This window comes from Cydia amplana, chromosome 11 (assembly GCF_948474715.1).
Source record: "Cydia amplana chromosome 11, ilCydAmpl1.1, whole genome shotgun sequence".
In the NCBI taxonomy this organism is placed as follows: Eukaryota; Metazoa; Arthropoda; class Insecta; order Lepidoptera; family Tortricidae; genus Cydia; species Cydia amplana.
The window spans coordinates 13,437,330-13,452,708 of record NC_086079.1 but is presented as its reverse complement, the minus strand read 5'-3'; the positions used below and the strand labels follow the sequence as shown (position 1 = coordinate 13,452,708).

At 40.2% G+C, this 15,379-nt stretch overlaps 1 protein-coding gene across 1 annotated transcript in view; it reads left to right on the top strand.

Annotated features, from left to right (window-relative positions):
- LOC134652113 (uncharacterized) overlaps positions 1-14,871 on the top strand; it is a 32,812-nt gene extending 17,941 nt beyond the window's left edge. Inside the window, exons 4-5 of the mRNA XM_063507280.1 lie at positions 13,123-13,219; positions 14,629-14,871. Coding sequence (XP_063363350.1) covers positions 13,123-13,219; positions 14,629-14,837 — 306 coding nt within the window. The 3' untranslated portion in view covers positions 14,838-14,871. The remainder of the gene's footprint in view (positions 1-13,122; positions 13,220-14,628) is intronic.
- The last annotated feature ends 508 nt before the right edge of the window (positions 14,872-15,379 follow it).

The following is a 15,379-nucleotide window of genomic DNA, read 5'->3' as shown; positions in this document are numbered from 1 at the left end:
ATACAATATAGCGGAATATAATCGGTCGTATATTATGTATTGTATAGCAGGCCAAATAGGGAATTATCATAGTAGTAATAGTAATCACATTATCCATGCGGGGAAGGTCAAAATAGCCGTCGCAAATATTTTATTTTCTGGCCCATACTGTAAGCCCTTGATAATCGTTTGTCCTTATCCGTCATTTTGATATTTGTGTTTATTATAAAGGGACAGAATTTATCATAGGTTTGGTTTGCTAAGTTTCATGAATAAGAGGGTACCTAAATATTTTCCCTGATTACGGTTTTAACTGCAGCTACTTATTGGTTTAAATACTTATTGTCACTCGAATACACCTCACAACCTCGCTAAAGTTAGATTTGAAAATTTAGGTAGGTACTTGTTTCATTTACGTCCTTTAATTACATTGTCACAGAAGTAAGCTTCATTAATTTTCTTTTGTAAGGAAATGGAAATGTCCCTCCTGGGTCCCAGCAAACAAGCCGCTCTGAATTATAACTTCGCTCTGACCCAGGACGTATTTAGGCGAATAAGATGGGATTAGGGGAAAGTAGGTCGCACGGCGATAGCGTATCGCTTGTATCGCGACACCGAATTCGCGATGCGATAACAATGTTTGCTCTTACCCTGAGCTCAATTTATCACCAAAACATGGCCATTGTTTAGCACGAAATCAATACTATGTTACAGATAGCATGGTTTTTGTATTTTCAACTTGAAATTCTCGTCGGCCGTCGCTGGAAATATCAGAAATTTTATTAGATATGAACCTGGTTGCTCCTGGCATTTCGTCATATGATCGAATTCGTGACATCTCTATGATATCCTAAAATTTAATCAAACTTCCTAACGTACTTTTTACACACTACTTTACTACACTTATAATTTAGCGCAATTCGAAAACAATGGAAATGAGTGACGTTCTATAATAAAAATAATAATTATAAAGGGACCCGTTTTCATAGCTCTTGCGTGTATTTTTTTTATAACACGAAATAACTTTTTGAACGCCGTCCCTGAAGCTGTAAAGCGGTTAGGTCTAGTCTGGTTCTAGACACTTTCATAACCAGTTTAAGCGGCGCACTAGAAAGGCACTAACTAGCAAAATCACTCGTTCCAACTAGTTGAGCAAACAGTTGGTTTTGCCAGAGTCTTGTGAATAAAGAAGACTGACTATCCCCAGACAACCTACATTTTGCTGAAGATGACATTAAATATTATTTTTAAATTTAAGTTATTTGCGTATGTAAACTGCTATTTATAATTTCAAAACTTAGACTTGTCTGACGGCCATAATAGTCACAAAAGTAGATTCAAACCAAAAAAATAACACCTAGTGTTAATATATTTTTTAATCCTTTCTAAGTCTTCAGTACCTAGATGTCGTCCTTAAATAAGAATAATATAATATGACAGCGGAGCGGACCGAGGTTGGCCGTCTTCAATATTTACTAGTCTCTGGTTTTTCTAAGTGTGCATTATGCTGCCGGCACATGTCAAGTGAATACCTACTTGAATAGACACGGTGTGATTGATTGACGATTGGAGTCAACGCCAACTTTTCACGGTCGTGATGAAATGAGAAATTCGTTCTGCAACCGCTTTTTAGGGTTCCGTAGCCAAATGGCAAAAAACTGAACCCTTATAGATTCGTCATGTCTGTCTGTCTGTCCGTCTGTCCGTCCGTATTTCACAGTCACTTTTCTCCGAAACTATAAGAACTATACTGTTGAAACTTGGTAAGTAGATGTATTCTGTGAACCGCATTAAGATTTTCACACAAAAATAAAAAAAAAACAATAAATTGTTGGGGTTCCCCATACTTAGAACTGAAACTAAATTTTTTTTTTCATCAAACCATACGTGTGGGGTATCTATGGATAGGTCTTCAAAAATGATATTGAGGTTTCTAATATCATTTTTTTCTAAACTGAATAGTTTGCGCGAGAGACACTTCCAAAGTGGTAAAATGTGTCCCCCCCCCCCCCCCGTAACTTCTAAAATAACAGAATGATAAAACTAAAAAAAATATATGATGTACATTACCATGTAAACTTACACCGAAAATTGGTTTGAACGAGATCTAGTAAGTAGTTTTTTTTAATACGTCATAAATCGCCTAAATACGGAACCCTTCATGGGCGAGTCCGACTCGCACTTGGCCGCTTTTCTTTAATACGCATGTGGATTTCTTGTCCACACTGCACGGCTAGCACATGATTACCCGCGGGATAGCTCGCGCCGCGAGAGACGGCAGTCGCCCGTCACAAATTTCTATCTCTATCTGTCAATTCCTCGATTTTGGCAGCACGAGTTCGCACATCGAGAAAAGAGTTCCACGAGAGAGAGCCATCCCGCGCGCGACTTAGCCAATGTGGCCATTTATACATGGAACAAACTTTTCATTCGTGGCAACACTGAATCGGTAAAATAATAATCGGATAAGTAATGAATAGTCAGCCTTAGAAACGGAGCGTCCCTAGTCACGATAACTTTGTCTCTTTCTCGCAGTATGAAGAATAAGAAATAGCAAATATTATTTTTAAGTCGAAAATGTCAGTGTCAATACTGTCAATCAAAATTTGATTCGCTTTGTCGTTACAAGTTGGGATATATTATTATAATTATCTAAAGATTACCTACCTAATCATTAAAATACAACTCCTTACGAATAATTGGCGTTTTGTTAAAAGTTTTGGCTAACAAAATACCATCTTTACGAAGAAGTCAAGTTGTAAGTACGTACACAATTCAATCTTCATAAAGCTCTTTTCCGTTGTCTTTTGCAAAAAAATTACATTCCTTTTAAATCTTATTTACAGACTAAATATCTTATGCTAATCCCCGACATATCTCCCTTATGGCTTCGAAGATAGATTGAATGATAATCATGCACAAGCCTGTCATCAAACACGGAGGTATTCTCTACACCTAAGCATGCTGCTGCTAACCGCAGCCCTCCTGCCATCACGGAGGACATAGAAGGGCTCAAGTTGGGAACCTACTCCGTGCAAGGACAGTCGAGTGTTGATAACACTTCTCAAATAATGTGACTTTTAAATAAATACTACCAAAAACTTTAAATGATTTTATTTACTTTGACCTTTTTGAGATAGGTACTCTAGAGGAGAGAGGTAGATTTAAGTACGATTCGTCGGAGTCGGAGCGCATTTCACATTTGTATGCCCAAAGCCGCTCGGATGGCTCCGGACGGATTCTATCGCTTCTGCCACACATTATGTAATAGGTACACTGAAAAAGCACTCCGGCGCGGCCCAACTCTAGCCGGTCGGTGGGAATCGTAACTTAAGGATTAGGCTAGTACCAACTCGTACACTACAAAGTAAGTATTACGGCTGTGGTCTTCTGTGAGGTGGAGGTTGAGTTGAGCTGCCAGATTCATTATTTGCATTCTTTGTGGAATGATGTTTCACAAAATTTCGTCTAAATCGGTTCGGCGGATTAAGCGTCAAGAGGTAGCATATAGTCAGCAGCAATAGTTGCTAAGCGGGCGAGGTGTTCAAAATTACCTTGACGCGCTCTTATTCTCTTAACAATAAAGTCGCGTCAAGATCATTTTGAACACCTCGCCCGCTTAGCAACTATTGCTGCTGACTGTACATAGGTACATATTTACTTTTGCATTTACTTATTATAAGTAAGGTTGATCGCAATATTCAGGTCGGGATTGTGTTGTTTATATCCCGCAATGAATGGAAACACCTAAGGAGCGACATAATATAGGTTGTCAACAATAATTGCATGTAAAAATACGCGTGTAAGTAAATATAACGGGTTAGCACTGATTGATAGCACGTAATTGTTTCGCGGATTAGCAATGTACTATTTTTGTATCAATTATTTATGTTTCTATTAATTATCCCCCAGTCAATTCGCCACCAAAGGTTTGCTTTGTTGATGAGGTCGTGGTCGTACAATCTTAGGCTTAGATTTTTTTCTGTCGGATTTTCGTTTAACTTAAGAGAACGAACAAGTCATTGTGAAAAAATATAATCATTTTGATATTAATGGCATGATCATGAAACTCAAGATTCAAATTATACTTAAACAAAAAAGTGTTGTAGTATGAAATAAATATAAAATATGGAAAATTATCTTTCTTTTAGAACAAAAGTCAACAAAACTTCGACCAAATGCGCTTGTCGCGACCCTCTAGCCTCGAAGACAATTTCTCTCATTTTGACGTTCAAACGCGGGACATTTTGTCTCCCATAGTACACTCGTGCTACGATTTTTGAGAGTATCCCGCGTGGAACTGTCAAACGACAAAATTATGTCGCTTTGACATTTGTCCGCGAGACAGCGGGTTGTCGCGCGGTTCTTATGCTACCGATTCGCGAGAGAGCTCTATGTCGCGGCATTTTCTCGCCTGTCGACTGTCGCGCCCATCATGTGCTAGCCGTGCTGATGTCAATACGTCTGAATACGTGTTTAACCGTCGTGTATATAGCTATAGTATTCGGCATGTTTTTTTACTTTCATTTTCGAATGGTTAGATCGCGAAGTTTTATACGGAGCAGCCATTTTTTTGCGTGATATAGGTATTGTATACTATAGTAAAAATTGTTAATTATGACCTTTATATTCAACTCGCTTTATACAGTAACGTCTAAACGGTGTTTTATAATGTTTTAGTCTACGAGGCACCGACGATAATATATCTGACAAGCGCAAAGCTCCTAAGCCTAAGTTACAGATCTGACGGGGAAATTGCTATTCTAACAAACATCTTTTCTAGCCAAGAAACAAAATACACCATGATCTATCTCCACCAATTTGTTTTTTAAATATATATTATGCCCCAACTATTAGGTCGGTAACTGTTGTTAATATTAGACATATGACTGCAGTGTCGGATGTCAGATTGGCCTTGAGATCGATGTAAGTTCCTTTTTCCGTCGCTAGACATCTGTTTTCAGGGCCTTGAGTCTACCAAGTTTACTGCCCGCCTGAGCTCTCTAAATAAATTAGGTCCCATCTTTTATTTATGAGTCACCCAGGCCTACCTTTGACCTCTTTACGCATTCACTGGAGAATATTTTGCTATTTGTCGTCGGAAATGTCGGAATACATTTTTTATTAATAAAGAAGACTTTTGGATATTAGCCTTTTGAACTTGTTACTTTGTTTTTCAATTTAAATAAGGACTTAGGTCTGTTCTTAATTTAGACCCGATTTTTCAGTTACCATTTAACTCGTCCGATAACTATTCCAAAGAATTAAGTTATGAGAATGACGTACGAGAATCGTGTTATCAATGGAATAAATCCTATCCTATCCCGTCTGTTTAACTGGGGACTGAAAATTCTGATGTGTTGCATTTGTACGCTTGGTTTGTTTTTGCGGATAATCGCATATTAAGTTGCATAGAGTATTTTTCGAAACATTTCAAGGAAATGAAAAGATTTAAAGTTATTCTTATTATATTATTCAGTACCTTTTTGGGTAACATTTGGCGCTCACATAGTGAAATGATCTGTGACAGGAAACGACAGATCTTTTTTTTTTGTCTAAGACAGCCTAGAAAACTGTTCATGGCTTGATAGTCCCAACGGTTTACCATTAAGTTTGTCTCCTAGAAACGTTGTCCGAGAGGAGGTCACATCTACCAATCGTAGCGGCATCAATTTCGCCGCTAAGAGTCGAGTAATTAAAGATTGGCCTCATTTAATTCCGCGAACTTCAATTTAGACGCAGACTCGGCCAGTGCGCAACCTTGCGCCTGACCTGACCGTGTATCCTCATTTCTCTCCGAGAGTCTAACAAACTGCCCAGGGATTTTTAACATGGAGCTCCGTAAATATGCCTTCAACATCATCAGAGCGATCATATGTGCAAATAGGCATGTGCCTGCGCGCGGATGTCCGCGGGAACCAGATCCGGACACACCTTTGCAAACTATGCATATACGTATGGCCCATTTTTCCTGGTTTGCCTATTAGTTTGACTCCTGACTGCGCCTCGAAACGCAGACAGTGCCCGTTCACAGCTCAAGTGGCCGCAATACGCTGATCCCTTAATCCTTTAAGAACGAAATATATCCGTTTATACGCGGCTTATAGAGATTATGGTTAAAGGCATCCTCTGTTTAGTTATGCAGTCAATAGGTTAGTAGTTTGTAAGTCTTGTAATAAACCTAAACATGCCTGCACGGCTAGCACATGATTACCCGCGGGATAGCTCGCGCCGCGAGAGACGGCAGTCGCCCGTCACAAATTTCTATCTCTATCTGTCAATTCCTCGATTTTGGCAGCACGAGTTCGCACATCGAGAAAAGAGTTCCACGAGAGAGAGCCATCCCGCGCGCGACTTAGCCAATGTGGCCATTTATACATGGAACAAACTTTTCATTCGTGGCAACACTGAATCGGTAAAATAATAATCGGATAAGTAATGAATAGTCAGCCTTAGAAACGGAGCGTCCCTAGTCACGATAACTTTGTCTCTTTCTCGCAGTATGAAGAATAAGAAATAGCAAATATTATTTTTAAGTCGAAAATGTCAGTGTCAATACTGTCAATCAAAATTTGATTCGCTTTGTCGTTACAAGTTGGGATATATTATTATAATTATCTAAAGATTACCTACCTAATCATTAAAATACAACTCCTTACGAATAATTGGCGTTTTGTTAAAAGTTTTGGCTAACAAAATACCATCTTTACGAAGAAGTCAAGTTGTAAGTACGTACACAATTCAATCTTCATAAAGCTCTTTTCCGTTGTCTTTTGCAAAAAAATTACATTCCTTTTAAATCTTATTTACAGACTAAATATCTTATGCTAATCCCCGACATATCTCCCTTATGGCTTCGAAGATAGATTGAATGATAATCATGCACAAGCCTGTCATCAAACACGGAGGTATTCTCTACACCTAAGCATGCTGCTGCTAACCGCAGCCCTCCTGCCATCACGGAGGACATAGAAGGGCTCAAGTTGGGAACCTACTCCGTGCAAGGACAGTCGAGTGTTGATAACACTTCTCAAATAATGTGACTTTTAAATAAATACTACCAAAAACTTTAAATGATTTTATTTACTTTGACCTTTTTGAGATAGGTACTCTAGAGGAGAGAGGTAGATTTAAGTACGATTCGTCGGAGTCGGAGCGCATTTCACATTTGTATGCCCAAAGCCGCTCGGATGGCTCCGGACGGATTCTATCGCTTCTGCCACACATTATGTAATAGGTACACTGAAAAAGCACTCCGGCGCGGCCCAACTCTAGCCGGTCGGTGGGAATCGTAACTTAAGGATTAGGCTAGTACCAACTCGTACACTACAAAGTAAGTATTACGGCTGTGGTCTTCTGTGAGGTGGAGGTTGAGTTGAGCTGCCAGATTCATTATTTGCATTCTTTGTGGAATGATGTTTCACAAAATTTCGTCTAAATCGGTTCGGCGGATTAAGCGTCAAGAGGTAGCATATAGTCAGCAGCAATAGTTGCTAAGCGGGCGAGGTGTTCAAAATTACCTTGACGCGCTCTTATTCTCTTAACAATAAAGTCGCGTCAAGATCATTTTGAACACCTCGCCCGCTTAGCAACTATTGCTGCTGACTGTACATAGGTACATATTTACTTTTGCATTTACTTATTATAAGTAAGGTTGATCGCAATATTCAGGTCGGGATTGTGTTGTTTATATCCCGCAATGAATGGAAACACCTAAGGAGCGACATAATATAGGTTGTCAACAATAATTGCATGTAAAAATACGCGTGTAAGTAAATATAACGGGTTAGCACTGATTGATAGCACGTAATTGTTTCGCGGATTAGCAATGTACTATTTTTGTATCAATTATTTATGTTTCTATTAATTATCCCCCAGTCAATTCGCCACCAAAGGTTTGCTTTGTTGATGAGGTCGTGGTCGTACAATCTTAGGCTTAGATTTTTTTCTGTCGGATTTTCGTTTAACTTAAGAGAACGAACAAGTCATTGTGAAAAAATATAATCATTTTGATATTAATGGCATGATCATGAAACTCAAGATTCAAATTATACTTAAACAAAAAAGTGTTGTAGTATGAAATAAATATAAAATATGGAAAATTATCTTTCTTTTAGAACAAAAGTCAACAAAACTTCGACCAAATGCGCTTGTCGCGACCCTCTAGCCTCGAAGACAATTTCTCTCATTTTGACGTTCAAACGCGGGACATTTTGTCTCCCATAGTACACTCGTGCTACGATTTTTGAGAGTATCCCGCGTGGAACTGTCAAACGACAAAATTATGTCGCTTTGACATTTGTCCGCGAGACAGCGGGTTGTCGCGCGGTTCTTATGCTACCGATTCGCGAGAGAGCTCTATGTCGCGGCATTTTCTCGCCTGTCGACTGTCGCGCCCATCATGTGCTAGCCGTGCTGATCGAAAAAAAACTGACTTGGGTTTTATTTATAGCGTATTACTTATTGTATGGTTAAGTTTTTGTTATTTTCTGCCGTAGAAATATCAGACGCTACTTTTGATCCCATCTCATGTACATATATATCTGACCATTCGTAATCGGTATTGCGATTTCATTTTCTACGAATGATTCAGTGTGTTTTTGTCTCGTGAGAAGTACCACAGGCTACGGCTCATTGTGCGACCCTGATGAGGTGTGGATGTGGGCGCCAGGGTCCCGCTGCGCGTGCGGCGCGTAGGCGACAACTTACTTTCTGCTCTCATTAGCCAATTGTACCGGCCCCATTAATCCACCTAATGTCTCGTTCTTAATTCAATAATTCACACTTAAACTTCCATAACTCACTTAGCCCGTCCGTTCCGCAATGAACAAATCAGCCGCTTTTCTCACGCGAAAATAAAAGTCATCGACGATTGTGCGTGCGTTTCGTTTCACTTTCCAATCGACGATTGTGCGAGCGAAAGCCTTGGAGGCTGGTTCGGACAGGATAGCACTCCCACATAGAACAATGAACGCCGAGTAACATAACAATAACAAAACAATAGACCTCGAGAAATATTACTTGTAGATATGTCGATTGTTTAGTGCTATGAATCAAATTCCCAGCATTGGACTGGAGAGCTATTCTTTTTTGTTTTATGGAGAAACATAAAGGGTCAATAGAAACGGCGGATACTTCTTAATTTTTTGAATATTGTAAATTTGCAGCCATCACCCGTTGGTGCCTAAGACAACTAAGAGTGTAGGTACATACCTCTTACTAGGTATATAGTAGGTATATACTCTTTATTGTACAAAACACAAATTTATGGCACAGGATAGGCAGTACAAAGCGAACTTATCCCTTTAAGGGATTTCTTCCAGTTAACCTTTACTACTACTACTAGGTACTGAGAGTACTGAGACACATGCCTACAGATACCGACCTGAGATAGCCCATGAATACTTATATGTTATTATTCATTTAGAGAGATTCTTAGTGATACATGCTGAACGCATAAACTTGAACATCTAATCCACCTACTATTACGAAGGCCACAAACCAATCCCGTAAGTCCTGTATAATGTAGCGATGATAACATTGGTTCCGCGGGGGCGATGAGCTACCGCCGTACCACGTAAGTACGTATCCCTATCTAGTGTAGGCACCAGTCCAATGGCATTCTGACCTACAGCATACTACATTACTTCATATAGGAATGCTGAATTATTTTCAAGTGACGTTCTATCTACGCGAACCTAAGCCCTAACAGGAACTCTCTTGCCATAGGGAAACCATTTTCGCATTGACGTAACGTCCACAAACGGTCCGATAAGCGTTGCTGTAATAGCAATGATAGGAGTTCCGCGGAGGCGGCGGGTCACTCCGGTGCACCGTTCGCGGCCGTGACCGTCACGTCACGGCTATATTTACGCGGCGCGCGCGCCGGTCTCTAAGGGCTCGCTATTTTCGCCACGTCGCTGATTCGATAGAAAAAGACGAGGTACCGTTATAGATGGATGTAAATAGCGCGTTTACAGCATTGTAACATCTACCCATTTTAACATGGAAGTCCCGTCTGTCTGTGTGAACTCATTGGTGACCTATGTCCCCAAATTCGGTACATACTACTTTGACATTATCGTGATAAAGGAAGTTATGTGAGCATAAGGTGCACTTACGCTATTTTGATATGCTCATGCTCATACTCATGCTGGCAAGTAGTATTTTCAGCAGCATCTAGTAGCATCAGCAATGTCTCTTCAGAAGATATAGGTAAATTCGCAGACTTTTTAATTTCTCCACCTTGTTCATTAGATAATTGCATCCACTAGTTATTCGTAGGTTTCAGGCTTCGTTCAGGGTATTCGAAACGGTATACCTCTCATTAAAGTATCTATCTACAGGAAAATGGAATCAACACAGTCTGTACTTTATATCTTGTGTGTATATTAAAATGTTATGTGCATTTGAATTGGCTTTTATACGTATAATTAATGCGAAACTTGTAGGCGGATCATATGTCATTCATAATTAATTTTAAGGGTCAAAGGAATCTACTCCAAAATAACATTATATATGATGATGCAACACCGCCACAAGTTATCGGCTTTGCCCGAAGGTTGACTGGTAGAGAATACCTTGTAGCATTAAGTCCGCCTTTTGTGCGTTTGTGTTTTTCTTTTATGCAATAAACATTGAATAAATAAATATTCAAACTATATTATTGTCGGTAACGCGAGATTTAGCCATTTTCCACATTTCAGAACACGATGTATTCATATTTATGAGAATCGTTTGTTTACCCTCGCCTTATTATCGCCCGTTAGCGAAAATCGATGCGGTGATTTCATCCGCAGTTCCGGTGATCGTATCAACAATATTTGACGTGATGAACTGATGAATACGCGAATTTCCTTGTAAACGCGTCGATCACGCAACACTGCTCATTACTGCTTATTAGGACTGCGTGTCTGTCCGAGTTGATTATATTCACGAGATGGTCTTAATTAGAATGTTGGGTGTTAAGTTCTTCACTTTAAAACTGACTTTACATAGATACCTACGAATCAGACGTCCATCAGCAGCAGACTACAAAAAAGTCGCTAGACGTGAAAAGTCTGTGCGGGGCGACTACCGCCTAGCTGTCAGCTTTGGTATGTACTGTAGCTCAAGACGCTCGTCTAATATATCATAATTAACATTATGAAAGATATGGCGTGAAAATTTATGACATACTCGCCTTTACAAAAAAGATTCTGTCAGATATTTTTGCACTCTTCGTCGTGCAAAATATAGTTTTAACTGATTGTATCTGTATGTTCTAATGCGTGATTTGAGTCATAGTGGAGCTCCCATACAACACGGAAGGGCGGCGATAAGGCTTCCCTACGTTAGGTTAGTCCCGTATCGGGTGTCTTGTACAGTCGGCAGCAGCTGATGTAACGGGAATTTACTCGAATAAGACTCTTTTGCCTGGAAGATAAGGCGAATTGTTTATAAATATGATCTGTTAATATTATTTTTAATTGTCCATGCACCAGCACCACCATTGACTTGTCTGTCGCTTCAGCGTCAACGCAAGAAATATCCTCTTATACCTAATTTACGGTTGTATGTCCGACACAGTCAGCTGTTTATTTTTCTTTCATAAAATGTATTAGGACTCCTAATATCCTACTTTAAATTAGGAGTTTCAAAAACTGCCAATAAAAGGCCAAGGAAAGAAATACCTGGAGATTGCTTCGCCAACAAGAGCGCAGCTTTTCTAATGATGATGAAGGCTTGTGCAGATATTTTGAACATGTTTATATGTGTAGGAACTTCTGCTATTCACTGTACACTTGTACAGTCGAGTTCACAAACCGCGTCACACGCCAACTCTTGCAACCCAACCTTATTGTCAGTGTCGTAGAGGCGTGTAAATATATTTTTGGAATGTTTGGCTTGTAAAGATGTTCGTGAACTCGACCGTACCTACAGATAGCGAACCCGTATCGTATGCTCGTTAACACTTCGTCCCGTCGCGACTGAAACTGTAGGTATCCAATCGTTGCATAAATATTTACGAAAAGTACGAAGACCTTGTTCTATACGTTGCCAATGTTGCCATAAAAACGATTTAAAATGTAAGCGCTCTTACATTAGTGTGTACCTACCAACTTTTAGAAATTGAAAGTGAGTTTTAATCTCTAACATCCATATCAATATTTAAACATAAATGTCACTTTCAAAATAGTTCTCATTTTTTTAAAGAACTCGTCGTAGGTACCCAAATTAAGTTTGTCCTGAATTGAGAGCGTAGGTAATAAGCTCTTGAATAAAGCTTTAATTGGTTTTAAAAACCAGGTTAATTGTATCCAATTCTTAATTGAAACAATTGACATGTGAATCGCTCGCCTAAGGTCACTGTCTGCTTTCACGGCCTAAGACAATAGGAGGTCGCGAGCCCACACCAGATTCAAACAAAGACCGTATTAAACTGACCACGTGTAGACCTTATCTTGTTGGAATTAAGATCCAAGATTGATCAAGGTGACTTTGTGGTACACAAGGTAATCGTCCCCTGCAGTAATTGATTAATCCAGCGTGATCTCATTGACCTGCGGTGGTATCTAAAAGTAGCGGGCTCGCAGGTCGTGAGACTGTGTCGCATGTCAGTGTTGATGGACTGGGAAAATATTAGTTGTTTAGATTTTTGTCAAATATGTATTTAAATTATTAAGTTTTTTAGGAAGTCACCAGACGGAGACTTTATTGTAAACCTTAGATTTCCTTGTGCGTTGGTTGTTGACGAAAGTTTTCTGTGCCGCTTTTTGTTTTCCTAATGTTAGTACCCGTACCTAAAATTAAGGACACTATGAATTTAATGAGTTGATCACCGCTGGCTTGGTCACCTGGAGAGGATGGGGGAGGATCGTGCTGTGAGAAGAGCGTATGTGGGGCGCCCGGGTGGAAAACGTCCTTCTGGGCGTCCCAGATACCGCTGGAGTGACGAAGCGCAAAAAGACCTGTCCGCCCTCGGAGTACCCAACTGGCGCGAAGTGGCACAGAATAGGGCAGAGTGGCGCTCTCTTGTGTCAGAGGCCAAGATCCTCTTTGGGTCACTGAGCCAGTGATGTATGTATGAATTTAATGAATAACGTATCACATAGGTACATATTAGTGACAAAATGGTAAAACATGGTCGTTGTTTGTCCTCAGGAAGCAGAGTTGCGGTCGTGGACGGCGTTCCTGCACCGAGCTGTCGACGCCACCTACAACTCCGAGATCGTCATAGACAACCTGCACAATATGATCGGTGAGTCCTCTAAACACTTTCAGAGACACACCTGTACCTGCGTGCGTAACACAATTTTCTCTCTTCATCCGACATTCATTTGCTGAGATTCTTGCATTAGGTATAAAAATGAAGTTAGCACATCAGGATGGGCTTTTGAGAAGAAATGACGATAGACTATAACTAACATGTCAGCTTCTTATTTTCTTAAGACGAGACAGGTAGTTCTTGTTTCCGATTACATGTCAAAATTAGTTGTGATTTATCTACATATAGCTATTCGACGCGTCAACTTGCAAAGCAGTAAAATAAAAAAAATAAAAAGTGTCCCAACCCAGACATCACCTGGAATACTGACGAATTCCTTGACTAATTAACACAATGTAAACAAATAAATCGATAGATAGATTCTTATAGTTCGGTGCACCTTTGCCTCATTAATCACAAGATTAGTGATGCTGTCAATAGAAATTGACACTTGGACATATATGAAATCTCACGCTGTCTTGTACCGTATTCGTCAAGAATGGCCGCGCCGAGCCATCAACGCGGCTTAAATGAATGAGCATCACCCAAGACAGCTGTCACTTTCTCCAACTTCGTGATGACAGTGGATCTTCTAAGGTCATTATTATTTGTTAGATTTAAAAGAAAAGTCTGAACTCGCGCACGCACTTAATTGCGGTCTAAGTCACATGTACTTACTTCAACCGGTATAGCTTTAGTTTAGGTTCGACTGAATTCTATCAGAAAGTTTTTGGAGAACTACTTTTTGCAAGCGTCCATAGACTGCTAGCATGAATGAACCATTTTCTTAGAATTTTGTGCCAAGTTCACCTAATTATACCCTATGTCTCCGTGTCAGCGCCCGTGAAGGTTAAAAGAATTAAAACGAGTTATTATCGAGCGTCACGTCCTGTGGTGTGGGCACCGGGTTTATCGTCGCCATATTCCGCCGCTTTATGACTTTCGTCGCCACCCAGAAATCGGTTTATGAGTGAAAAGCGCTGTTAAAAACTAAGAGCAAACTGATACCCGCTTTTTAACGAAGGATGTTTTCGACTTAAGCGCCCTACTTAATCAGTTAATTCGATACTTAAACTAGGTATTCATTATTGGTAGGTGATACTTTGACCATCTTTGTTTAGTTCATTTGATATTTAGTATCGTCGTATTACCAACTTAATACAACTTACTTAACTTATGACAGTTATGACTTATTGTAAATCAAACACATTTCAGAAATACATTTGCCTTTTGAAACATGAGGATTGTTACATTTGCAGGACTCTAGGTATGTAACGAAAGATACGACGATTTCGACTGCATTTTTTCTCTATAACAGCTCTTACATTCGTGAGAAGATGAAATAGGAAATAGGTAGATGCTCGAATAGGTATCAGAATTATAAAGAGTATGTTGTTTTGCAGCGGAGCAGCGTCGCTATGTGCGCGATGTAACATCAAGCAGCGTGTTCACGGCGCTATGCGCAGAGGCGGACGCTGAAGCGAGTGCGAGCGAGACCGCGAGCGCGGGTACGGGTGCGGAAGCGGAAACGGAAGCTGAAGCAGATCGCACGCCGCGCTCTCCTCTCGAGCGCCGCCCGCCTTCCTCTTGCAGCACGCCTTTGCACAACTAGGGAGTAACATGTTTCAAAGAGTATCATACTATCTTTCTCCACTGTTGCCGTGCCGGCGACAAAAATGATGCATTAACTCCCCGGGCACAAAACACCGCGCTGCATCGTCGAAACATCCGCCAAAAACAATTGAATATTTATGGCCATAAAATAAGGCTACTCAACCCGGCGCACGCTACGCACGAATGCGAGAAGTTTGGACAAACCCATGAAAATTGTCTAAACGAGTGTAGAGTGCGCTGCTATGGAAGTGTTGATCTTATTTTCCGTGCGGCGCGAGTTACCGAAAAACACTTCCGCCTGTACTCGTAAGCCGCGTATAGCTGTGATGGGATGTATCTGCTCAAAGCTACAGTATTGCTAGCCTTGGCGTCTAAATTATATTTTTATGATTTTGTAATCGCCTGACTGTGCTATATATAGCCGGACGTGGCTCCAGTACAAACCGCACTGCCTTAGCGTGTGTTCATCGCCGAATGTTCGTGTTCGTTTGTTGTTCAGATCTTATTGATGTCGTGTTATAGAAATATTGAATGTTTAGA